General features: G+C 60.9%; 1 protein-coding gene across 15 annotated transcripts in view; it reads left to right on the top strand.

Moving 5' to 3' along the window:
• RTEL1 (regulator of telomere elongation helicase 1) overlaps positions 1 to 25,155 on the top strand; it is a 29,887-nt gene that overhangs the window by 1,932 nt on the left and 2,800 nt on the right. For 11 of the 15 annotated variants that reach the window (XM_057312417.1, XM_048222233.2, XM_044385933.3 and 8 more), the window contains exons 3-28: positions 768 to 963; positions 1,266 to 1,359; positions 2,011 to 2,092; positions 2,307 to 2,367; positions 6,079 to 6,154; positions 6,840 to 6,924; positions 9,207 to 9,272; positions 10,075 to 10,228; positions 13,831 to 13,869; positions 13,937 to 14,015; positions 14,766 to 14,863; positions 15,431 to 15,486; positions 18,222 to 18,296; positions 18,418 to 18,499; positions 20,380 to 20,512; positions 20,622 to 20,735; positions 20,826 to 20,866; positions 21,020 to 21,105; positions 21,242 to 21,319; positions 21,700 to 21,777; positions 22,198 to 22,344; positions 22,421 to 22,536; positions 22,692 to 22,815; positions 22,907 to 23,054; positions 23,247 to 23,407; positions 23,925 to 24,023. In XM_057312417.1, coding sequence (XP_057168400.1) covers positions 768 to 963; positions 1,266 to 1,359; positions 2,011 to 2,092; positions 2,307 to 2,367; positions 6,079 to 6,154; positions 6,840 to 6,924; positions 9,207 to 9,272; positions 10,075 to 10,228; positions 13,831 to 13,869; positions 13,937 to 14,015; positions 14,766 to 14,863; positions 15,431 to 15,486; positions 18,222 to 18,296; positions 18,418 to 18,499; positions 20,380 to 20,512; positions 20,622 to 20,735; positions 20,826 to 20,866; positions 21,020 to 21,105; positions 21,242 to 21,319; positions 21,700 to 21,777; positions 22,198 to 22,344; positions 22,421 to 22,536; positions 22,692 to 22,815; positions 22,907 to 23,054; positions 23,247 to 23,407; positions 23,925 to 24,023 — 2,568 coding nt within the window. The other 4 variants (XM_044385934.3, XM_048222235.2, XM_057312420.1 and 1 more) reach the window with 3 other exon arrangements.

Here is a 25,155-nt window from a genome sequence, read left to right as displayed (position 1 = left end):
TTGAGGGCCTCTCTGAGGAGGTGGCATTTAAGCTGAGGCCAAGTGTGGAGGAGCAGCCAGCCATCTGAGGATCTGGAAGAAGTATTTCCAATGGAGGGATAGTCAGTGTCTAGTCCTCATTTCGGAAGGGCTTTAAATCTCAGGGGCGAGCAGGAAGGCGGAAGGGGTGCAGGTAGCTTTCTGCTGACTTCCTTAGCACGTTCTCTTGTAACCTGCTCAGGCTCCCAGCCCGCGAGGGCTGATTCTGCAGCTGGGCTCCTGGCGGCTGTTGTGGGCACAGACTTGACTCCTGCAGGGAGGAGCCTGGCGCCCATTCCTGGGAGCCGGGAGCACAGTTTTGCCGATTTGCCTATGTGTCTCCCCAGGTTTGCTGCTCAGGTTCCCATCTGAGATGCTTATAGGTCATCAGGTTCATCTCAGTATGAAACAGCTGCATCCAAAGTCACAGGACAGTGTTCTCTGTGGATATTTGGCACCTGATTAGTCATCTCACTATTTGTATTAGGCTGAAAAATACTGTTGAGTTTTGAGTAATGCTCTGCAAATTGTTTGCTAATGCAGGCTGAATTAACCCATAGCTTCTGGCTTTCGGCTTGAGAGTGGAAGCATTGTCAGATTATCCTCTGTTCCTCAGGCCTTTTGCCGCCTACGGGTGGGTTCTGCCTGAGCAGAACTGTCCCGCTGGCTGGGCTATGTACTAGGCGGGCTGTGTGGTCTGCAGTGCCTCTCCCCCACTTCCCCACGACCTTGTTTCTGACCCCACTCAGAAAGTAAATGGCATCCTGGAGAGCCCCACAGGCACGGGGAAGACGCTGTGCCTCCTGTGCACCACGCTCGCCTGGCGGGAGCACCTCCGTGATGCCGTCTCTGCCCGCAAGATTGCTGAGAGAGCCCAAGGGGAGCTTTTCCTTGATCGCACCTTGTCGTCCTGGGGAGTTGGCACTTCAGATGGAGACATCACAGGTGAGGCTCCTTTCAGCCCCTCTGGGCCTCCGCAGAGAGGTAGTGAAGGGATAGAGTGGGCTGGTGAGGCTCTGGTGTAGAGCTGAGTAAGGAACGTTGTAGCTGTGACGTTCTTTCTCACCATCGCCTGGGAGCCTAAGGTCAGAGCCATGTGGTCAAACCAGAACACTGCAGATATCCACTTAGCTTGTTCCTGGGACCAGGTATGCAGGGCTGAGTTAGCCGAGTGCCCTGGGTTAACAGCACACCAGAACGTCGTCTCACGGAGCCATGATCTGTTCTGTTTCCTTGCGCCTGGGCAGGTTGCTACGCGGACATCCCAAAGATCATTTATGCCTCCAGGACCCACTCACAGCTCACTCAGGTCATTAGCGAGCTTCGGAACACCTCCTACCGGTAGGTCAGGCGGCGCTCACCCCTGCCTCTGTGTTATAGTGGGTTGGCCTTGGCAAAATGGTTGATGGTGGTGGCCTGCCTGGACCCCACTCTGGACCCCAGAGACCCACACTTTCTGCTTCAGTGAGCAGAACTGTAGTGAGGGCCAGGCTGTCTCTGCTGCCCACTGCTTATGAGAAAGCAGGTCCCATTTGATGTGCCAAACTTGGCTTAGCACTCTGAGCTCCAGGAAGGCGATGTGGTGTCTGCTCTGGGTGTGGGTCACTGTGGCTGGCGTGTGAAGGGGAAAGGAGGCTCTGCCTCATGTTGGAGCCCTGCAGAGCTGTAGGAGTCCTGGGGTCCTGTGCCAACCTCCTGTGTAGGGGGTATGGAGTTGGCGGGGTCTCCATAGAAGTTCGAGGGTCCCCTCCCATCTGCCTGTTTCCCCTGCCTCGTCTCCTTGCTCACACTGAGCCATGCGGCAGAGAAACTGCGTCCCAAGCAAAGGGTCCATTCCGGCCGCAGACACTCCTTCTGGCTGCCTGAGTGCACATGTGAGCCATGTCTCCCCGTGCTCCCCGTGGGCCCCACACAGCCCACACCTAGGCTGCTGGATGGCACTGGGGCTATTACTCTCTGGTTCTTGGACCCCATGGTTCTCTCTTCTGCCAGGCCTCGGGTATGTGTGCTGGGCTCCCGGGAACAGCTGTGTATCCACCCCGAGGTGAAGAAGCAGGAGAGTAACCACATGCAGGTGGGTTTCTGGGGCACGTGCCCTGTCCTCTGTGGTTCTTTCAGAGCCAAGCCCCCAGGGGATGGCCCAGTGAAGAGCTGGTGGGGGCAGGGCTGGAACAGGACTCAGGCTCCACACGCGGGCAGCACCATCGGCCCTGTGTCTGCCAGCTGGCCCAGAGCACTGCCCTTTCTTGACCATTGTGCTAGCTGAGGCTGCTTCCTTTTTCTCTTAGATTCACTTGTGCCGAAAGAAGGTAGCAAGTCGTTCCTGTCATTTCTACAACAACGTAGAAGGTAAGAGAGGATCCCTGGAAGCCACTCCTGCCGGTTGGTAAGCCTACAGCCGGGTGGGCTTGGAGCATGTGCTGCCTCTTTGGCCTCATGGCCTGCTGGCTTTCCCCTTTGGCCACGTCAGTTCAGCTAGGTGAGGTGGTGAGGTGAGGTGGTGCTGGGCACTGTCTCCTGACTGTGGACCTGCACTGAATTGTGTGCAGAAAGGTTCATATGCCAGGGCAGGAAAGGCTGCCATCTCAGAAGGCCCTCCTGGCCCGGCAGGCCTCGCTGCTGTCTGGGAGCTTGGATCTCAGGGACTCACCGTCCCCTGAGAGGAGAGGCTCCCTGGGCTTAAACTGTGCAAACAATGTGGTTACGCTGAGCAGCTCCTTCCTCCTGGGAGTCTGGAATTCGGGCGCTTGCCAGCCAGGGGTGCCTACGTGGCTGGCCCCCAGCAGAAGCCCTGGGCGCTGGGCCTCTGGCCAGCTTCCCGGGAGACAGCATTTCACATGTGGCCTCAGCTCATTCTGGAGCAATTAGCCTGGGAGAGGGTTCTGGAAGCCGTGCCTGGTCTCCCGAACTCCTCCCCAGGCTTTTCCTTCTACTGATTTTGCTGTGTGTCCTTGGGCTGCAATAGGGCACAGCCTGGGTGTGTCTCTCCCTGAGGCCTGGGAATCCACCAGCCTTTGGTGCTGTGGGGAGGACAGCCTCTCCCAGAGGTGGCTGAAGTGACCAGCCCAGGTTCATGACAGTAGCTGGCCCGGGTGTGGCTTGATGTGTGTGAACATTGGAGTCCCGGCCCTTGATTCTTGGTGCTTACTTTCCTTAGGTCCAGAGTGGAGGGCTGGTCCTGATGCCCTTGACTCCACATCTGTCAGGTCTTTGCTTTTCCACCGTGTGGCTGCCCCTCACATCTGTCAAGGACTCCTGGAGCCAGAGGCAGTGGCAGGGGAGCTTCTCTGTGCTGTGGTCTCTACAGTTTCCCATTGCAGTTAGGGCTCTGTGGCGTGGGGGCATTGCACTTCAGTGGGGTCGGTGTTCCCTGTTTCTTGCCTCAGGGTTGGGATCAGATCCCGGCACAGGAGTGACAGAGGCCCTGGGGCACTCACAGGGCACTAGTGCCGCGGTTTGGGGTGCCCGGCATTGCCAGGGCAGTGCTTGCTTCCAGAGGCCTGAACTGGGGCTCCCTCACCTCCCAGTAATAGGCATCCCTGTGCCCTGTCCCTGGAGCTCGCTCTTCACCACCTTCTTATCGGCTCTGTTGTCTGGTCTGGTGGCACCGAGAACCCTCGGAACAGCAGTGAAGGGTACATGGGAAGCATCGGGCACCAGCCTGGCCTGCGGTGTCCCTGCATGAGGGCAGCTGCCAGCCCCTGTGTCCTGGTGTTGACTCTTGCCCCGGTCTGGAGGCTGCTGACGGACTTGCTCCGCTTGCTCTGCTTGTGTTAGGCCTGTGGGTGTCAGGTGGCTCTGAAGGCATTTTCCCCCCTTTGCTTTGTCCACCTTCTGCTCACAGCCCTCCCACGTCAATCCTGCTTCTGCATGGGCCTTGGGGGTCACATCCGTGATGTTCAAAACGGAGTCATCTCTCTTTTGCTCCATTGTGGCTGCCTCTGCCCACATACCTGGCAAAGGGGTGAGTTGCAGGTGTCCTGTTCACCACATACCAGAGCCTTGGAGCAACACCTGGTGGGAACTTTTCCAGCCACCTTTCCACATTTGTTTGTGGTTCAGCTCTCTACTCTCCAGCCCTTTCCTGCACTGCTGCTCACCTGTAACTGCACTGCCTCACACCTGCACCGCCCCACACCTGCACCGCCCCACACCTGCGCGGCCGCACACCTGCCCTGCTCCTCACCTGCAGCGTCCTACACCTCCAGCGCCCTACACCTGCAGTGTCCCACACCTGCGCTGCCCCACACCTGCCCTGCTTCTCACCTGCAGCGTCCTACACCTCCAGCACCCTACACCTGAGACGCCGCACACTTGCGCCGGCGCACACCTGCCCTGCTCCTCACCTGCAGCATCCTACACCTCCAGCGCCCTACGCCTGCGACGCCCCACACCTGCGCCGCCGCACACCTGGCCTGCCCCATACCTGCACTGTTTTGTCTTGCACCACCCCGCAGCTATAGAGCCCCTTACCTGCACTGTCCGCACCTGCACTGTCCCACACTCGGACTGTCCTCAGCTGCAGCATATTTTACTGTACTTGGTGGGTGATGGAACAGGAAGGGGCCAGGAGTTCAGAGGAGGGGTGGGAGCTGAGGGGCACTTTCAGCCCACAGTGGAGGTGATGCTGGAGCAGGTGTGTGCTGGCCCCCTGTGCTGTGGACCCCACCCCACTGTCCCGGGCCGTGCATGGCAAAGTGAGGGTGTTGTCGCAGCTGTCCTGCTGGCTCCAGGCTTCATTGGTCTCACCTGGTCCCCAGCCTCCTTGCTTTGCTCTGGCTCTTGCTGGTGTCCCGTTGGAGGTCCGCGGCACATCGTTGCTGTGTCTTAGCCTCCTCTGCCCCCGTGACATGGGATGTGAGGGGGCATCGCCAGCAGCTGCGCAGCCCTTGGGGAGAGTGAGCAGAGATTCCGGAAGGGGTCCGAGAGGAGGAGAGGCATGTGTGGAAGGAAGGAGAGGGGTGCAGAGTTCGAGTTCTGCCCCACCTCTGGGGGAGCAGGCGAAGGGCCCTGCCAACGACTTGCAGTGTCTACATACTGGGATCCACCCTGGCTGGAGCCCCTTCACCACTCTCTCCTCTCAGCCTCCCCTGCTCCTTCTTGTTGCCCCCCTGTCCTTCAGGAAGGCTGCTGAGCTCCAGGCTAACCTGCTACAGAGCCTGTGGATTGGCTGCTCTGTTGCTGTGGAGCGCACAGTTCTTTCTTCTTCTCTCCCTGCTGTCCCTGGGGGCATTTTGCGGTTTGGTCACCATCAAGGTGTGTTCTGGCCTCTGCAGTGAAGGACCGGGCCTGGTACCTGCCACAGTGGGGCCGGGAGCCAAGAGTCTGTTTCCACAGGAGGCTGCCCTGGGGCTCTGGGGTGTGTATTCAAGGAGAGCCCTGGTCCTGCCCGCTGGGTATGGGCTCCTGAGCGCCTGGGTTAAAGCAGCTCCTCAGAGGGTTCCTGGGGCCCCAGTATGGGCTTGTGCCCCTTCTTGAGCACCTTTCTGCCCCGGGCCACCTGGGCAGCTAGCAGGGAGTGGTGCTTCTCGTGGGCTGCCATCATGAGGCAGGGGCCCTGGGTCTGTCAGGCATCAGGTGGGTTCCACCTTGAAGCCCCCCACCCTTCCTATCTGCCCTGCCTCAGGTCTGTGCTCCTGCACCGTTGACGTGTGGGGGGAAGTGAAGAGAGAAAGCCACTTGCTGCCAGACTAAAGCCTCATTATAGAACAGATGCTTCCAGGGCACGGCCTTGGGGATGTGTGGGTTGGTAGAGACAGGCTGAGGGACTGCGCACACTCCTCCAGTCCTCAGGGGTCCCCTTTCCTATTAATGCTCAGTCTCAGGCCAGCAGCCACTTTCTGAAGTATAGAGCAGGGCTCTCTGAGGATTACTTTGGGTATGGGGTCCTTCCAAGGTCATTCTGAGACTCACAGGGCAGGAATTCTCTCTGGTGAGTCCCCAGGTGGTTGGGTGCCCTAGTCCTGCCCGGAGGGAGAGTCACTGCTTGGGCATCCCTCTGGAGTCTGCAGGGACTCATTGGGCCTGAGGACATGTCTTTACTCTTGCGTGTATCCCCAGAGAAGAGCCTGGAGCAGGAGCTGGCTACCCCCATCCTGGACATCGAGGACCTGGTCCGAAGTGGGAACAAGCACAAGTAAGACCCTTGTGGCCAGGCAGCAGCGGTCGCGTCCTTCTGGCACAGGTTCTGGCACGATGAAGCTGGGCACGCCATTTCCTTTGCTTTGCTGCGTTGACTAATCACACGACTGACGGTTGTTCGGTGTGGAAACAAATGGTTTCGAATATGGGGGAAGCAAGGAAGCTCCCCTTGCCTCCCAAGGTGACCACTGTGCCAACAGGCAGCCCTGGCCTCCTGACGGACTCACTTCGGCTTCCAGCAGCCAGCGGACATAGTGCTGACCTTCTCTACTTGGCTAGTTTCCACAGAACACGCTTGCTGTTCTGATCTTTGTGTCGACCTCTTACGGCTTCAGGGCTTTGAGTTGCGTTTAAGACAGGACTGAGCATTTCCTTTGTGATTGCCGCATTTCTCTAACCAGGAATAGGATTGGGGTTTTTGTTTATGTAGATTTTTAAATAGCTGATCCACTCCCATGGTTGAAAACTGGTGGTGTACACTGTAATACAGTGAGCCTTCGTGCGGTCCCCAGGCCCCCGGCTCCCATCTGAGCCCCCGTGCAGCATGAGGCTCCTTCCTCTTGCTTGCCCATCAGAGGGCACAGCGTCCAGCCTGGCCACAGGCCCTCAGCCAGTGGGAGCCCCTCCGAGGGCCTGAACCTCCCTCCTGGCTCTGACACGTGCGTCCCTCCTCTCCACAGACTGTGTCCGTACTACCTTTCTCGGAACTTGAAGCAGCAAGCCGACATCATCTTCATGCCTTACAACTACTTGTTGGACGCCAAGGTGAGGTCTCAGCCCACATAGCTGAAGATTCTGGATATCAAGGGGGCGTCCCTGGGTTCGTAAGGGGCTGTCAGAGCCTTTGTCGGTTCAGTTCCTGAGACCAGACCCTCAGAGCAGCAGGCATGTGTGTGAGGACTCGGCCTCCCTCCCTGGTCTGGGCGCAGTTGTGACCACCCTGGGACCCTGGGTCTGTTGTTCTGAGCTCTCTGAGAGTGGGTGGGCTGGAGGAGTGAGGAGACCCCATGGGTGCCTCCAGGGCCAGTCCCTGGCCTTGTCCTGGCGGCTCAGCTTCTCTCTTTGCAGTTGGGCACCGTGAGGCAGCTCCAAGAGTGTGCTTCTGCCCTCCCTCACAGTCGTCTCGGGATGCGTGTGTACACCCATCTTCGCACACCCCTCTTGTTTTAACGTGGGGGCCTCACGGTCCACGTGTGCAGTGACTTGTCCTTCATGTAACAGTGACATGCGAGTGAGCTGCTGTCTGGGCCCTTGCTGATTCATCCATTCAGCACTGCCGTGGGGTGGACAGACACGAGCAGGCAGGGCGTTGGTAGTGTTCAGTGTTCGGTGGCGGTGAGGGGAGAGGAGCGTGGAGGGTGGAGTAGGTGCCGCAGGGCAGGGAAGTCTCCGAGGAGCAGCCTTGGGGCCAAGGAGGGGGCAGGGAGCGAGCCGCTGGAGCCGCGGGGAGGAGGAGAGTGGGAGTGGGAGAGCATGGGTCTGAGGCAGTGCAGACTCCAGCACAGAGAGTGGGGGTTTGTGGAGTGGCTGTACGTGAGCTCGCAGACTTGTGCGGTCAGCCCAGCTGCCTGGCCCAGGCCCCGCCCCAGGGCAGGTATGGAGCCCCTAATAAGGCGATTCTAAAACTGACCTGGGAACGCAAAAATGGAAGGGGGGCCAGGCAGTTTTGACGGAGGACAGAGTTGGAGGGCTCCAGGACTTGGTGTGGACATCGACCGAGCCACTGGCCAAGATCGCACAGTAGTGACGCCAAGACACCCCCACACGTGGGCAGTTGGTTTTCAGCAAACTTGCCTAGGTATTTCAGCGGGAGAAGGAAAGGTTTTGGGCTTTTTTCCCCTAAAAATTGGTGCTGGAATCATTGGATATCTGTTGGAAGGGAATGAGTTTCAGCCGTTACTTCACACAGCACAACTCCGAACGTAAGAGCCAGAAACGGAAAGCTTTTCCAGGACAGAGCAGGGAGGACAGGCCGAGCTTTCTTAGCTCAGACACCACGCACCAGCCACAGGGAGAAACCAGTACGTTGGAGTTTACCATGATTCAGAGCCTTAACTCTTAAAAAGCATGGAAAATTAAGAAAATGACAGCAAGTCACAAAGGGAGAGAGTTTTCGTGGTCCCTTCGTCTTTGAGAGGACTGTGCCCGAGTCTGTGCGGCGCCCTCGTGACTCAACCAGCAATCCCCGAGAAAGAGAGCTGGGCCGGCCACCTCAGCCTGTGCGTGGAGAACGTCCAGCACCACTAGTCTCAAAAAAACGCGGGTTAAAACCATAGGGGGATGACCCTGCGTTCCCCCCAGAATGTGACCAGTGTCCGCTGAGGCTCCGTGGCCGTGCAGGGCTCAGCCTCGGCTGCTGGTGTGTGAGGGGGTGCGCCGGTCTGGAAGCACGCCCGCGGGAAGGAACTGGCTCCAGAGCCTTGCTGACTGGGGCCGACACCGGGGGCAGCCCCGTCCGTTGGCAGGCGGGTGCCCCTTAAGCAGCACCACGGGCAGCGAGGAGGGCTGAGCTGTGGCCACCTGCCGGCGACACACTGCCTGTGGGCTGGACAGATGAGCCCTGCTGCCCGACTCTGTTTCCAGGACAGCCTAGAAAAGGCAAATCTGCTCACAAGGAGCAGGTCAGAGGTCACGGGTGGAGGGGAGGGGAGTGGGTCTTATCTCCTGTTCTGGGTGGTGGCAACGCAGTGCTTACATCTGTCAGGACCCAGCTTCACACTTAAAATGGGCGCTTAATTTTATGAAAATTGAACAGAAATGCAGTTGAAGCAAAGAGGTACTAGTGTTGACCCCACCCAGGTCACCTCATCCCCTCCCCAAGTAAACACTAGGCCGAGCCCTGCTTTGGGCATCCTCCATGCCATGGCTGTGTGGCATGCTTGGTGTGGGGTCGGGCCCCCGCTCCCTCGTGCTGTGTGAGTGTTGCCAAGAGGGCCACCTGACGTCCAGCTCGGTGGTGGGTGGGTAGAGCCAGGTGGCCGTGGTATGGGTGGGGCTTCCCCTGTCTGCCCTGCCTCCAGCCCTGCACCCTTCCCCTCTTGCTGCAGAGCCGCCGGGCACACAGCATTGACCTGAAGGGGACAATTGTGATTTTCGACGAAGCTCACAATGTGGTAAGTGTCTGGGTGGTCTTTCTGCCACACCTCTCCTCCTCCGCGTCCCTGCAGAGAGCAGTGCACACCTTTCTGTCCAAGCCCTGGGTTAGATACACTGGCCGGCCCTGTGGTGCGTTTCCACCTAAAACCCTCACAGCCCCCCTTGGTCCCGTTCTCTTTGTCCCTTGGTAGTCGCCTGGCCTGATGTTTGCCCCCTGGTGACCACAGCCGGCCCCTCCCTATCGCCTCTGCCCTGCCCCAGCCATGCCTATGGCCTCTGCTCAGGGCCCTGTGTTTCCAGGAATGGCTGGCCTTGAGCAGGGTGTGGGAGGGAGGCCATGTGGGTCCTCTGAAGCCTCGTGTCCTGGGACAGCAGCAGCCACCCTCAAGCTCCCACTTGGTTCCAAGCACTTGTTGCCCTGGGAGACGATAGGCCCAGTGGGCCAGATCGGACTTTTGACAAAAGCCAGACATCCTTATTTTTTTTAAGTTTATTTTTTTTAGTAATCTTTTTACCCAACTTGGGGCTGGAACTCACAACCCCGAGATCAAGAGTCACATGCCGTTTTGACTGAGCCAGCCAGGCGCCCCTAGAAATCTATATTCTGTTGGGAAATTTTCCAGTTATGAAGTTTCAGACATTGGTGTGGTTGTTTGGCTGTCTTGGGACCAGTTTGTGACCTGGCCTTAGAGACCGTGGGGTGGGGCTTGGGGGACCCTCTGCTTTCTGCATCCCTGTGCCCCTGCCGCCACCTTGGCTTCCTGGATCCCCACGTCACTGACCCTGTTGGGCTGTAGCATGGTGTGTTTGGACTCCCAGGAGAAGATGTGCGAGGAAACAGCGTCCTTTGACCTGACTCCGCATGACTTGGCTTCTGGACTGGACGCCGTAGACCAGGTTCTGGAGGAGCAGACCAAGGCGGCCCAGCAAGACGAGCTCCACGTGGGCTTCGGCGCGGGCTCTGCTGACTCCGGTGAGCCTACAGGCGGGAGGAGAGACGGGCTGCAAGGTGGTCTTGGGGGTCCTGGAGGCAAGTCTTCCCAGCTCATCATTTGGGGACAATATGAACTTCTTTAAGAGTTTTCTTGGGGCCTCACAGACCAGGCAGTAGGTACCACCCAACCTCTCCAGCATTTCTTAAAGACCTTTCCATACTTTCCCAGGCGGTATAAACTTTATACGAATGAAAGCCAGGGGCGCCTGGATGGCTCAGTTGGTGAAGCCGCTGTCTTCATCTCAGGCCATGATCCTAGGGTGCTGGGATGGAGCCCCGTGTTGGGCTCCCTGCTCAGTGTGGAGTCGGCCCCTGCATTATTGGGGTTACCAACTTCGATTACCCTGTTAAGTAATGACTGCCCCATTTTTTTGCTGTGAAGGTACTGTTCTGCCATTTGTAATTCGTCAGCAGTCTATGGCATCCGTGAATGATTTCTCCCTGAGTTAATGATTGCTGTAATGTTCACAAAGCCATGAGTCTTCCTCTCGATGCCTCTCATTTCTGAACCGGTGGGGAGCTGGCTTGCTCATCTGCAGAGCACGGGCGTGCACCGCCGGCGTGTGCAGGTTCGCGGCCCCACGCACACTCCTGCTCCGTCCAGCGCCGTGCGTCTCGCTCTCACTCACTCCCCGACCTCATCAGTGTTTCCGTCCTTCCTGTGCTGGTGAGAACGCCGGCTTCCACTGTGCTCAGCGTTTCGCTTACTGGTTGGATCCCGGAAGACTCAGCAGCTGCCCCCCTGTGATGAAGGAAACTTGCTCCCCGGAGCTGAGGGTTGTACCCTTCCTGTCATTACTCTGATCACTGGGGAGTCCTTGGTTGTCCCCCCGCCGCCCACTCCACGGTGGCTGCATTGTCATTTTAGGGTCATTTCTTATTCCCTGTTTCTCCTCATTGATTTTATTACTGGGCTTGTTCTTGGGTGTTTGAAACATGACTGTGATTCTGCAAGTCAAGGTACTTGACAGAAGTGTCTTGTTAGTCTCTGGTTAGTTTCTGCACATGGGCCACGCTGTTCCTTGTGGACGCGCATTTGCATGTTGCTGCTTTCATTTCTAGTGCGCCTTGCAGAGGCCTCCATGCACAGAGGCTCCCCTTCTCCGCCTCCTGCCTCCCCCCAGTGGACGTCCTGTGTCCGTCTGTATGACATCTGGGTTGTTTCCAACATCCTGTAATCCCAAGCAGAGCTTGTGACCGGGCGACGCACCTCCGGGTCAGTTCCAGGAATCGGGGCTGCTGGTCGGCAGGAAGCGTGCTGCTGTGCTGTTGAACCTTGGGCCCCGCGTGGCGGGTGCACAGCCTCGCCAGCAGAGCGCGACCTTAGGATTTTCATGTGTGCCGGTCTCCTAGATGGAAACGGCTCTCTAAGTATGGTTTTGGTTTGCTTTTCTCTCAGAAGTGAAATTGAACGTTTTTTCGGTTGTTGAAGGGATGTGTGTTTTGTTTTGGAAAGGGCTGTCTTAATGGGCATAAAGTAGCTGCTATCCTTCGTTTTCATGCGATGTCTTTGTTGTGTCCCAGGAAACCTCGGGGCGCTAGCCGCCTCCCCTCAGCCTGGTCTGACTTTCTCACACTCCCCCGTTCTCGATGCCCTTCACAGTGTGGAGGAGGGCCAGGGAGGCCTTTTGTGGAATGTGCCCTAACTGGGAGGCGTCTGCTCTTCTCATGGGTTTCCTGGGGCTCTGGGACTTGGGAGGAGGAGCACATGGATGCACTTTCTCGTCACACGCTGCCACGTGCCCAGCTGCCGACCCTGTGACAGGACTGTTGGTGTTGCCTGGGCCCCGGGCTGAGACCGTTTGCATCGGGGTCTTCGCTGCTTGCTGTTTGCCCTCCTCCCCACGCGGTCCTCTTTGGAAGGGGCTCGCTCACTGCAGTGCCCCTCTCCACGCTGTGCATAGGGCAGTGACGCTGACGGGGGCGCCTGGCCAGCTCGGTCAGTGGAGCGTGTGACGCGTGTTCTCGGGGCTGTGAGCTCGAGCCCCGCAGTGGGGGTGGAGATGACTTAAATGAATAAATAAAAAGTGAAAGAAAAGAAGAAATGCCGCCAGCTCACAAGCACAGAGCAGAAAAGAGAGAGACCAGCCGTGGCTGCAAATAACCCTTTGTGCTTCAGAGGGCGCCGTCTGGAGCGGAAGGACGGCCCAGAGGACGGCAGGCATTTCCTGTGGATCATGTGTCTGACGGGATTTGTATCCAAAACACGTAAGAAACTCTTACCACTTGAGGAAAAGACAACCCCGTGGAAATTGGGCAGAAGATTGGGAGAGCCGCTTCTTTTTTTTTTTTTTTTTTTTTAAGATTTTATTTATTTATTCGACAGAGATAGAGACAGCCAGCGAGAGAGGGAACACAAGCAGGGGGAGTGGGAGAGGAAGAAGCAGGCTCATAGCAGAGGAGCCTGATGTGGGGCTCGATCCCACAACACCGGGATCACGCCCTGAGCCGAAGGCAGATGCTTAAAACCGCTGTGCCACCCAGGCGCCCCTGGGAGAGCCGCTTCTTCAGAGTAGACCTGCCATCGGTCAGCGTGCACACCCTGCGGGGCGGCCGTTGCCAAGCGGGGGGGCAGTGACCAGTGTTGGCGAGGGTGTGGGCCACTGGTTCGAGCTTGTCGCCGTAGCCACTGTGGCCAACAGGCAGCCCCTGGAGTCTCTCCTGGAGACCGTGCGCCTGGCTTCGCTCAGGCCGCTGGCACAGAAGGCCGCAGACACCGTGGCTTCTCCTGAGGCCTCGCCTGGCGGGCCAGGTGCCAGCAGAGCCGTGTCTTCCTGTCAGGAGGCGTGCTGGGGCTGCCGTTCGCCATGTCCCTGGGAATGTCGTCGTGCTCAGTGCTGCGGGATGGAGAGAGGGTGATGTGCCAGCTGTGTTGTTCAGTTTACCAGGAGGCAGAATTTTATAAAGATGTTCTTTTCCTCAGTTGTTGCTTGGTGCTACCATTCTTACAGGAAAAGGAGGATGGGTACTTGACTTTTTTCCAGCGTTCATTTGGGAGTTTGAATTTATTCCTGACTTGTAATCGATCCCTTGTCCCCTCAGGAGGGGAGTAGTTCAGTGTCGTCAGTGGTACTTGTGTTTAAGCGCAGACAGTGGTCTCAGTCCATTGTAAGCCTCGTCGTCATTGAACTCGAGGGGTCCCCTCTTCAGCTGCTCCCACGGCCCTGCCAGGCGCTGATGGGGAGTTGGGGTTATTCCTCACTCACGCTTCCTGCCCCACACCCGGCATCAGCCATGTCTCCAAGGAGCCTTGGTTTCCTCTCATGGGAGATGGTCTCTCAAGACCCACCATGCGGGCACGGGAGCCCTCTGTTGCTGGCTCAGTCATCATCCTGGGTCTCGGGCGAGCAGGGCAGGGAGTGCAGCCCCGTGCCTGAGCGTGCCCACAACGTGTCCTGAGCTCGCACTGCCGCTGCGGGCCCACGTTCGGGCTGTAGGGATCTCAGAGCCTCGTGTCCTTGCCTGGGGTTATCTGCTCCACGCCTACTTGGGGGAACAGGCAGGAACCCAGCCCGAGTGCTGGCTCTTCGGGGCGCAGTGGGTGGAAGTAGACCGTGACCATGCATTTGCTGCTCTCCCAGGGCTGCACATGGAGCTGGAGGACATCGCGAAGCTCAAGAGTGAGTGCTGCCCTCCCCCACTGCCGGTAGCTGGGCGGGCGGCACCTGACGATCCCTTGCCCTGCAGTGATCCTGCTTCGCCTGGAGGGGGCCATCGATGCCGTGGAGCTGCCTGGGGACCACAGTGGTGTCACCAAGCCAGGGAGGTAAAGGACAGTGGGTGTGCCAGGCTGTCCTTCTGGTGGTCCGCCTGCCCTGCCCCCACGCCTGTGCGGTCTGTTTGGGTTTTGGAGGCCCACGAGGGGTCTGTGCACTAGGTGGTCGTGGCAGCCTCGGGGCTACTGTGGGTACAGGCATGGCTCCTGGCCCGGGCCTCCCCTGCTGGCCCAGTCCTTTAGCGCGAGACGCTTCCTTCTGCATCTTCCCATCAGCCACCCCTTGCAGCCTCCACAGGCCCAGACAGCTCTGACCAGGCACAGGGCAGCTGGATTTATTTCCCAAAGGCAGACAAGGGATCATGGCCTGCCGCTGGCTGTAGCTCTCCTCAGGGCACAGCCGATGGCTGTGCTGGGATCCAGGCTCTGGTTCTGGAGGTGTGGAATGTTCTAGAATGTGCTGGAGCACTGCTGGCTGCCTTCTTCCTGAGCCCGTCTGCTGTACTCTGCTCAGAGCCTCGCGGGGCTCCCACTTGCTTCCCAGACAAGCCAGGCTCCTTGGCCAGCCCTGCCCATACCTCCGTGGCCCAGAAGGCAGGACCGGCCTCCCAGAGCTGCCCTTGGGGCCTTGCCTTTTCCTCAGCACTCAGGGCTCCCCAGGGCACAGGCCTCTCCCCTCTGGGTTTGGCCTCTAGAGGGCTTGGTGCTCGTGTCTGAGGGAAGGGATCTTCAAAAGCCCCCGGCTGTCAGCAGCTCCCTGAGCGCAGCCCGGCGCCCCGCCCAAGCCTCTTTCCTCTACAGCTACATCTTCGAGCTGTTTGCCGAGGCCCAGATAACGTTTCAGACCAAAGGCTGCATCCTCGACTCCCTGGACCAGATCATCCAGCACCTGGCAGGACGTGAGTCCCCAGCCTGCCCTGCAGCCCGTGGCTGTGTTGGCCCCCACACTGGGCCTTGACTCAGGGTCGCAGCCTGCCACAGCCCCAGGCAGGAATGTCACCCCCGGAGCTCCCTTTCTGACTGCGACATTGGGGCATCAGTGCCGTTGGGTGGCCGTGTGTTTTGTAAAGCACAGCCCAGCTTTTCTGTTTCCTGGTCAGCCCCTTTAAAGGAAGAGTGGTGAGGGACCTGGTGGGTCAGTGAGCCGCGGGTCCCCCCAGCCTCTCTCCTAAGACCTCCCATCCTGTTTCCACCCCGAGGCGGCACTGCGGAACCACTTCTGCTGGGTGGGGTCTCGTTCTCATCTCGGATGACCAGCCTTGCTATGCTCCTGGGCCCTGGGGGTGGCCCGGCAGTCCCACCCTTACCTGACCACAGAGCCTCTTTTCTCATCCTGCTGACCCCCAAGGGCATGCCCCGCACCAGCACCGGGCTGAGGCCGAGCTTGCTCGCAGCCCCTGAGGGCGGAGGGTCTGGTGCCGCCCCTGGTGGGGACGTGGAATGGCCAGCGTCTGCTGCTCCCACAGGCGCGGGGCTGTTCACCAACACAGCAGGCTTGCAGAAGCTCTCGGACATCCTCCAGGTAGGGACGGGCTTGTGGCGAGGACACAGTGTCTTTTTTCCTGGTGGAAGTTAGGGGGTGCTTTCTTATCCTGGAGTTGTTACCGATGGCAGACATGGGGCAAGACCAAAGTGCTCGCACCACAGGCTTCGAATCAACGGCCCCTGAAGCACATTTCCTCTTGCCCTGAAAACCAGGCCTTGGGGCAGAGGGCCGTGCTCGGCTGCCCTGGTCAGTCCTGTCCAGGGCACGTGCTCAAGGGCCAGGTGGGATGAAGGCCTGGCAGAGTCCCCTGGTTTTCATACAGGCTTATTAGCTACTGCCTCACCATCTGTCCTCACCTTTTCTCAAGTTATTTCTTGAACCAGCTTTTCAGAGGAAAGTCAAAGCATGAGCCCATCAGAGAATGAAGGGGCATAGATTCTGTCTCCCAGCCCTGTATCTGATCCGTGGGTCAGCCCACCCAGAGAGGCATTCAGACTTTTAGGGTGAGTGTATTTGGGCAATGCCTGTGAGCCCAGGTGGGGCCCATGGGGCTGGCGTTCAGAGTCGTCAGGTGTGGTCAGCATGCCCTCTGGGATCCACTTTGGGGTGGGGGCAGCCCCCAGGGCTCGCTGAGCCCCCCGGCCACATGCAAACCCTCACTTATCCTGGCCAGGCAACCAGTGGGGACAGGACACACCTCAGGGACTGTGGACATGGCTGCTTCCTGCCCCCTAGTGTGTTGACCTGTGTCCAGCCGTCCTCGGGTCTGGCTGAGCCATTTCCTTAGTTCAACGGGACGAGCCAGGCTCTGTTTCCCTCAGTTGGGTGACTGCTGGCCGGCTGCTGAGGGTCCTCTCTCACCTTGCTAGGCCTTTCTGAAGACGACTCTCAGTGGCCAGAGGTCCTCGGTGAAGCCAAGACACAGGAGGCCTCGTGCTCTGTGGTGCGAGCACCTGCCTTCCGGGCACTTGTGCTCACGCTGCATGGCCAGGGCGGGGAGGCCCTGGCACTCAGGGTGCCCCCTCGCTTCGTGAGGGCTCAGAGGGCTAGAGGGCCCTGGGTCCGTGCCCAGCCTTGTTTGTGGTGTGGCTGCCCCATGTCTGTGCAGCCCGACACAGGAGGTCTGGGGAGGGCCGGCAGGCGGGGAGGTGGAACCAGGAGGGGGTGATCCCGCAGCCCAGGGAGATTCAGGTGCGCATCCCACAGACCCGCTGAGGCCCCACCAGTGCTGTGATTTAGTGCCAGGGGGCTCCGTGTTACACTCCATGTGAAGTGTGGGCAGGCATTGTCCCGAAGGTGCTAGGCTCTGCCTTGCCGTCCTCCCGGCACTTCTGTGAGGGCACAGTAGGCCCAGACTGCTGCTGCCTGGAGCCATGGCGCCTTGTGACTGTCGGGTCTCTGGGCACCTGGTCCCTGTCTGCAGCTCCTGCCGGGTGGGCCTTTCCCCCTGAGCTCCTCTCCGCCTGTGCTCCCCACTGTTCTCAGGGTCCCTGCAGATAAGTGGGCCCTGGACTACGACTTCTGGCCCCTCCCTGGGTGCCCTGCTCCGAGGCAGCCCTGCAGCCCCTGGCCCTCACTCCCAGGCCTGTGCAGCCCCCTCCCCTGCCCAGAGTGCCCGTTTACGGGGCAGGATTCTTCCCGCAGACTCACTGGAGCCCAAGCGCCCGTCACCGCATTGGTCTGGAATTTCCTTCGGCAGCTGCTCCAAGTAGGCCTGGCAGACGGCTCAGTGTCCCTGCCTACCTGGTGCCACCCGTGGGCTGCTCCCTGCTCCGTTGTGCCCCTTCCAGCTGGAGGGGGTGTGACCGGGCGGTCGCTCATCCCGGAGCTGGCTCCTGTGGGAAGGGGGGTGCCCTGGGCCAGCCCTGGAACCTCAGTGGGTCAGTGGGCTGGCCAGACGGCAGCCCGTGGTAAATACACGAGGGGCTGCACGATGGGACCCCAGCCGGGCTGAAGAGCTTGCACCTCCCCGTATTCAGATCCCTCAAGGTAATGTGAGAAAGGGGGTCTGTAGCTGACCCAGACTGAAGACTGCGGGAGCCAGGCTGCAGGAGGAACAGGGCGGGCGCCACAGGACAAGAGCAGACGTGCCCCGGGATGGCGTGAGACCCACTCACCCGCTGAGCTGGTCCCGATAGGAAACCGGTGGTCCTCAGGGCTGCTGGCATGGCCCCACCGTGGGCCCAGGCATCAGGCAGGACGGGGCACCCCCTTCTGATTTTTCTATTGGTCTCCTATGGTATTGTCTTACTTAGCTTTCTTCTTAGCTCTAAAAGTTTGTCATCTGGTTTTGTCAGCATTCTAAGTAGAGCACGATGGTGTTTGTAATGTGCAGTGCCCGGGCCTTCTTCCCCAGGCCAGGATTTACCCAAGTGTTGCCTTTTCTCAGCTCGTTGCCTGGCTGGGAGTGCAGCTGTAGTTACTTGAGTTAGGAATCACTTTTGTCCTTTTACTTCTGGGGGTGAACTAAGTCCTTCCCTGGATCCCCGACTGCCCAGGCCTGCACCCTGTGAGAGCATGCGGATCGGCTGCCGAGGAGGGCACCTGCAGGGACGGCTCTGGGTGCAGGGCAGGGGTCCTTCCGGGGCAGGGGACAGACAGGTGTGAGCCCCCGCCGCTCAGCCTGCAGTGCCCCACTGGGGATGCCGCCAGCTCAGAGCTGGGGCAGGGGATGACCGTGGCCTGAGCATCTGTGTCCTGTGTGGGGGCGGCTCGGCGGGAGTGGTGGCCTCCACTGTGTCCTGCTGACGTCCCCCATGCTTGCTTTCCAGATTGTGTTCAGTGCAGACCCTGCTGAGGGCGTGCCTGGTTCCATGGTGGGGCCTGGGGTCTCTCAGTCCTACAAGGTAGGGGCTGCCTCCTTGGCAGGGAGCTCTGGGTGGGGGTCTCGGTCCTACAAGGCGGGAGCTGCCCCCAGGACGTGGGATTCCTGGGCTGGGTCTCGCGGTACCTATTCTGCCCCTCCAGGTACATATCCACCCTGATGCCGGTCACCAGAGGAAAGCTCAGTGGTCAGGCGCCTGGAACAGCACAGCAGCCAGAAAGCAAGGTACACTGCCTGGAGGAGGGGCCCGGATCACACTCCCTGCTCCGCCCTAGTGCAACCCCACGTCCAGCTGCGGGTTTCCAGGCCCCCTGCCCTGAGTGCAGCCTGCTCCTAGTGACCGCCCAGCTCACCCCCGGCTAGAGCCCTTGGACACAGACCTCAGAGCCGGCCGATGGCCCGGAGCCTACCCGGAGTCACCTGCTGGAACTTTTCCACAAGGGGTCTGACCACAGGAAGTTCTGGGCACATTTCCGTCAGCACAGGTGGGCTGCCCAAATGCCGTCCTACCTAGTGGACACAGGCCGGGCAGGCTCAGGCCCCAGGATCCCATCTGAGAGAGGCCTGCCTTCTGATGGCCACCCGGGTTCCTCTGGTGCCAGTCCTGTTGACCCCCCCGTGAGGTCAGGCCTAGCCCCCCGTGCCCCTCTCACCACATTATTGGTCTCACGGGCTTCTGCGTGTCCTAGAGCTGTGCCAGACATCCTGTGGCTTTGGTGTGAAGCTAGCCTCTCCTGGCCAAGGTGCGTGTGCCCATGGCGTCCAGCCCCGGCGAGTGTCCTGGCCATACCAGGCAGAGTTCAGCACCCATTGCAACTTGGCGTTTAGAGTGGGCTTTGCAGGACACATGTGGGGCAGTGGGTCCTAAGGTCAGGTGTGCTTTATGTGCTGGCCCCTCGGTGTGGCTGGTGGCCCAGCCCTGCCTGCCCGCGTTCCAGGCCCAGCCCCCAGCCCCACCAGCACGCCCCTTCCAGACTTAACGGCTGCAGTCCCTCCTGGAGCCACGCCCTTCCACAGGAAAAGCAGGGCTGGGAACATGGGCAAGGCCAGCGCCAACTGGGGAGGGTCACGGTGTGACTTTGGCGGGTCACCTGGCCTCTCAGAACAGGAAGTAGCTTCCGTGAGAGGCGGGGAGGCCAGTGCACCCTTCACATGTTGTTTGTGAGGTCACAGGAAGCGGTTCATGCCAGCACCCGAGGCCTCCCCCACGTCTGCATGCTCTCCCCATGGGACACTGATACAGGCGGGGTGTGCAGGTATGAGGGCAAGTGGGGCGTGGTGTCCCCTTGTGTTCTGTGTGCCTCGGAGAGCACGTGAATTCTCAGAAATAGCCGCTCCCTGGGTTGGGCATTTGTAGGAAGTTGGTTTGTTGCTGACCTTCCCGAGAAGCTAGGGTATAAGTGAGTGTGGGGGGGGCCGGCCCTGACCCCCGGCCTTGCGTGGAGAAGGGACAGCTCCCAGCCCCCACAGCCCTCTCTGTCACAGGGCCGATCCCGACCCGAAGGTGGAAAGGGCTTTTCTGGCCCCAGAAAGCGGTTTGTTCTTTCCTGGTAACAACCCTGCTGGCCATGAGCTGGCCTGGACTGCAGACCCCTGTTTAAAGTTGTTCTGCATGTCCTGTTGTTGTGTCCTAAGCTTCCAGGGCCAGCAGCCTCCCTGTGAACCTTGTTGATTGTGACGTCACTGCTGGCACCTGCCTCGGGGGGGACGTGGGCTCCTGCTCTCTCTTTTGTGAGCAGAGGTTGGATTCTGCTTCCTTCCCATTATGCCCTTTGGCCAGGGGCCCGTGATGGCAGCCGCCATGCCTGCTCTTTGTGCCCTCGGCCACGTGTCAGTCTCGGTGCAAGTCTGGGTTGGGGTTGGCTGTCCTTCCTGGAGGTGACCCCAGTGTCTGCCCCTGGGGGCCCACTCTGGATCTGCTTACGCTCCCAGGACGCCTGAGGGAGGAAGGAGGGCCCCAGCCCAGGTACTCAGCTCAGGGCTCAAGCAGGCCCCCCTTGCTCAGACTTGTGCACGTGGGGTGCAGGGCCCAGCGGCCGCCTGTGGCGGGCTGCCCCTCTGGCAGGCCTCCGTTGTCCAGCCCCGCCTCACACTCGTCCCCCTAGGGAAGGTGCTCAGCTACTGGTGCTTCAGCCCCGGCCACAGCATGCGAGAGCTGGTCCGCCAGGGCGTCCGCACCATCATCCTCACCAGCGGCACGCTGGCCCCCGTGTCCTCCTTTGCCCTGGAGATGCAGATGTAAGGGCTGCCCCGTGCCCTGTGGGGGTGGGGGTGGGGGTCCCGGGCCAGCCCCAGCTTGAGGGTCTTGGGGTTCAGGACCTCACAGGGGCTGCCCTGCTGCCCCCAGCCCTTTCCCTGTCTGCCTGGAGAACCCACACGTTATCGGCAAACAGCAGATCTGGGTGGGGATCGTCCCCAAAGGCCCCGATGGAGCCCAGCTGAGCTCTGCCTTTGACAAACGGTAGGGGGCCTGGTGGATGAGGAGGTGGGCTGGCGGGCCGTGTGCCACGTGCCAGGACCCTTGTGACCGTGGGCTTTTGGCTTTGTGCAGGTTTTCTGATGCATGCTTGTCCTCCCTGGGTAAGGCGCTAGGTGAGTGCCCGTGGGAAGCCCTGAGCTCTGTCCTGGGCTCCCACCCCGTTCCCGGGTATCCGGGGCTCCCTGCCGTGCCTGCTCTCCCTGGTGGGAACGTTGGTGGCCTCTGTGAACACCCCCTCCTGCTGAGCACAGCCACGGCCCTTCCAGGCAACATCGCCCGCGTGGTCCCCCATGGGCTCCTGGTCTTCTTCCCTTCCTACCCCGTCATGGAGAAAAGCCTGGAGTTCTGGCGGGTGCGTCCCCCCTCCGTGTGTCCTGGGGTAGGAGGGGAGCCCCAAGCAGCCAAGGGTCTGGCGGGGCCAGGGCACATGCCTTGGTCTGAGATCTGACAGGCATGACAGGCATCCCCTTCCCCATCTCCTCTCACAGGCCCACGACTTTGCCAGGAAGCTGGAGGCCCTGAAGCCCATGTTTGTGGAGCCGAGGAGCAAAGGTGGCTTCTCAGAGGTCTGAGCTCTTGGGGCTACACTGCCCCTTGCGGCTGCCTCCGGCTGGCCACTGTCCCTGACCAGGGGCTCTGGCCAGCTCCAGGCTCACGCAGACCTCACCTGTCACCTCTCAGGAAGTTTGGGCATGGGGACGGTGGCACTAGGCCTTGTGTCTGAGGGGCCGACATCAAAGCAAGGCTCCCCCTTCCTCTGCCCCCTGGTCCTGGGGTCCCCGTGCTTTCTGGGAAATACTGAGCAGGCTCTGGGTCAGCCTGGGAACCCGTGCCCTGAGGAAGTTCCTAGAATCTGGGGGCCCACCTCCCAGCCTTCATCTCGGAGGGTGAGAACCTGGGGTCTTGCTCCCACAAACGGAAGGGGCTGAGCAGTCTCTCCTCCCAGGTGGTGGGTGCCTACTATACACGAGTTGCCTCCACTGGGTCCAGCGGGGCCGTTTTCCTGGCCGTGTGCCGGGGGAAGGTAAGGCTACCAAGGGTCTGGGTCCCACACTCACCGGCCCCTGTCTGGTGGACTGTGTTGGGGCAAAGCTCGCAGCTTGTGACCCGGGGGCTGCGACACGGTGGGATGGGCCAGTCCGACCCCCTCCCCGGGGCCTCAAGTCCAGCAAGCACGCATTAGGGGGGCGTAGCCCTACCGTCCCTCTCTGGGCAGTCTGACAAGCAGTGGGTCTAGGCACTGGGCGTGAGCACCCCCCTTGGGCTGCCGGTGGGAAGGACGGCGGGGGTTTTGTGAATGTGAGAGGCCCTGGGGGCTGTGAATTCCACATGCAGCCGGGCCCAGGGTGGGAGGTTTCCCTCTCCCCACCCGTATGTGGATGCCTGTGCCTCCGAGGGTCTGGGCGTAGGCAGATGGGGGAAGAGTGTGCCCACTGCCCCCCAGGCCAGCGAGGGCCTAGACTTCGCGGACATGAACGGCCGAGGTGTGATCGTCACAGGCCTGCCATACCCCCCACGCATGGACCCCCGGGTTGTGCTCAAGATGCAGTTCCTAGACGAGTTGAAGGGCCATGGTGGGCCTGGAGGCCAGGTGAGAGGCCACAGGCTTGTGTGGGGTTGGGTAGGAAGGCGTGGAGCCCCCGTGACCAAGCCCTGCCCCCCAACAGGTCCTCTCTGGGCACGAGTGGTACCGACAGCAGGCGTCCAGGGCTGTGAACCAGGCCATCGGGCGGGTAATTCGGCATCGCCATGACTACGGGGCCATCTTCCTCTGTGACCATAGGTGTGGCTCTCCTCGGCTCGCACAAGACCCCTGCCCCGCAGCGTCTCGGGCACCAGCTGGGCACTGGTCCTTCCCTCAGCACGTCCGGGCCTGGGCTGTGGGCTGTGGGCTGTGGGGTGGGTGGAGCTCCCAAGCTGACAGCCATCCCCTGCCAGGTTCGCCCATGCGGACGCCAGGGCCCAGCTGCCCTCCTGGGTGCGCCCCCACGTCAAGGTGTACGACAGCTTCGGCCACGTCATTCGGGATGTGGCCCAGTTCTTCCGTGTTGCTCAGAAAACTGTGAGTTCCTAATGCCCAGCTGGTGATACCCTCACGCCCTATCCAGGGAAAGGGTCTCTGCAGGGTCCCCAACCCCCCTGTGACTGTGCAGATGCCCGTGCCAGCCCCCCTGGTTGCTGCCCCAAGTCTGGGTGAGGGAGAAGGTACCGTCACGGTGGCCATGTCGCTTGGTCCCCTCTCCACCAGGAAAGCCAAGAGTCTGGACGTGCATGTCCCCAGCCTGAGGCGGAGACCCGCGGGTGCGTGTGCCTGGGCGACAGGGCTGGTGGGGCGCCCTGCAGGGGGGGGCCTGGTCCAATGACCAGAGTGCCTGGCTGAGCCCGAGTGTTGCTGGGTTAGGGGGGAACCTGACTTGCCCTGGCCCCGCCCCCCACCACCCTGCCCCCCACCCCTTGCTGTGGGCTCTGCTGCTGATGCCTGTGCTCTCCCAGGGTCGCCTGCCGCCAGGGACGCCGAGAGCACCGTGTGTGTGGAGTACGAGCAGGAGCTTGGCCTCACCCACCGGAGGCCTGTGGGACTGCTGGCCGCCCTAGAGCACAGCGAGCAGCCGGCTGGAGGACCTGGGGACAAGGCCTCCCCCGGGGAGGAGGAGGTGCGGGGGCCCCAGAGACACACAGAGCCCCCAGACTCTGCCACCTGGCTGCGCTCTGTGCCCGCCCCGCGCCAGGCCCTCAGCTGGGGCTTCCCCTACACGCCCCTGTGGGCTCTTTAGGGGTTGACATGGGCCAGGCAGTGTTCCGCTCGTGCTGCACCAGAGGCCAGCCCTTTCTGGGATCCCGAGCTGCAGGGGCCCAGCTCCTCACCTGGAGCCTTTGCGCTGAAGCCCTTAGCTCTGGCCACCCTCCTTGCCACTGGGCACGTCCCCACCGCTCTCTGTCCTGCCCATGGGGCCCTGGGGTGAGCCCCGCCGCACAGCAGGCGGTAGCCCCCCACCCTTGCCATCCACGCCCTGCACTCACTGTGAGCCCACTCCCTGAGCCTGCGACCATGAGGGAGGCCAGTGGTGCCGACTCAGGAGGGGGCCCTTCTCCCCAGCTGTGGGCCCCGGAAGTGTCACGGGGTTTGGGGGCTCTGAGGGCACGGCCAGGACCACAGCGTGTCACCCTCAGGCACAAGACCTCTGCAGCACGTCCCTGCCACGTGAGAAGAGGCCTGCCCGGGAGCAGCGAGCGGGACGGAAGAAGATCAAGGTGGTCGGTGGCCGCCAGGTTCGTGAGCCATCCACGCACACGTGGGTGGAGGGGCAGGAGCCACAGGCTGCGGGGCTCCCAGTGCTGACCGGGGAGTCTGTGCCAGGGCCTCCTCGCTGCCTTCCTGGGGGCACAGCGCGGCCCGTGCCCTCCGCTGTCCGCAGCCTGCGCCACCCCCACCTTTGTTTGGCCGAACATTTAAATGAGCCTCTTTTCAGCTTCATCTCTTTGTGGCCGAGCCCGTTCTGACAGCTCCTGGGACCTCCTTCCGCACGCTGGGTGCGGGCTGCCTGCTCAGGGCCCCGTCCGCGCCGCTTCCATGTCTGTTGCCCATGGTCACTTTTTGCTTTGAGAGCGTTGCAGGGCCCGTGGAGCTCGCAGCAGCACAGCCGCCTGCTCCCCGGCCGCGTAGCACTGCCCTGGCCTCCTCCCTGTTCCCCGGGCCCCACAGTGTCTCCCCAGCCTGGGGCAGCTCCTCCGTGCTTTTGAGCCCCGCGCACTTGGGGTCAGCTTCGGGCCTCCGTTTAGTTTTGCTCTCCCGGAAGAGCACTTTGTGGGTGGTACGACAGGTCCAGCCGGACAGGAGAAACCCCGGCCCTTAGGCAGGTTCAGTGTGGGGCCTGCAGCCAGGCCGGCTTCCCCAGCCGGCGCTCACGTGTGGATGCTGACGTGCCCGGCTGTGGGGAGGCTCTGCTCCCCAGCCAGCCTCAGGGGAAAGTGCTGAATGGCCGCTGAGTTAGTCTGAGCCAGGAAAGCTCTGGAAAGCCCCATGCACCACTTGTCTTTGTCCATGTCCCTCGGCTTCTGGGAAGAACTGGGTGGGGCCAGGGGACTGCTGCTTTCGGGAAGTGGGCAGGGAGCCAGGGGCCTTGGCGTCGGGCTGAGCTGGACGGAGACTGGGGAGCCTGGATCCCTCCTGTCTGCTTCCCGGGCTTCCTTGTGGAGGGTCCAGTGTTAGGGCCTGAGACGTGCAGCCCAGAGGAGGCTCAGGGATGTCAAGAAGTACCCTTTCCTGTGGGCCGTCTGCCGCGTGGACGCAGGGGACTTGGTGGAGAGCGGGAGCCCCCAGCCGGGGAGGCAGACCTGCACGTGGCCTGTGCTGCTCCCAGAGGGGCACGGCTGTCTCAAACGGGAGCTGCCGCCATGCCCT

Source organism: Ursus arctos, unplaced genomic scaffold (genome assembly GCF_023065955.2).
Source record: "Ursus arctos isolate Adak ecotype North America unplaced genomic scaffold, UrsArc2.0 scaffold_16, whole genome shotgun sequence".
In the NCBI taxonomy this organism is placed as follows: Eukaryota; Metazoa; Chordata; class Mammalia; order Carnivora; family Ursidae; genus Ursus; species Ursus arctos.
This window is presented reverse-complemented; position numbering and strand designations above follow the sequence as displayed.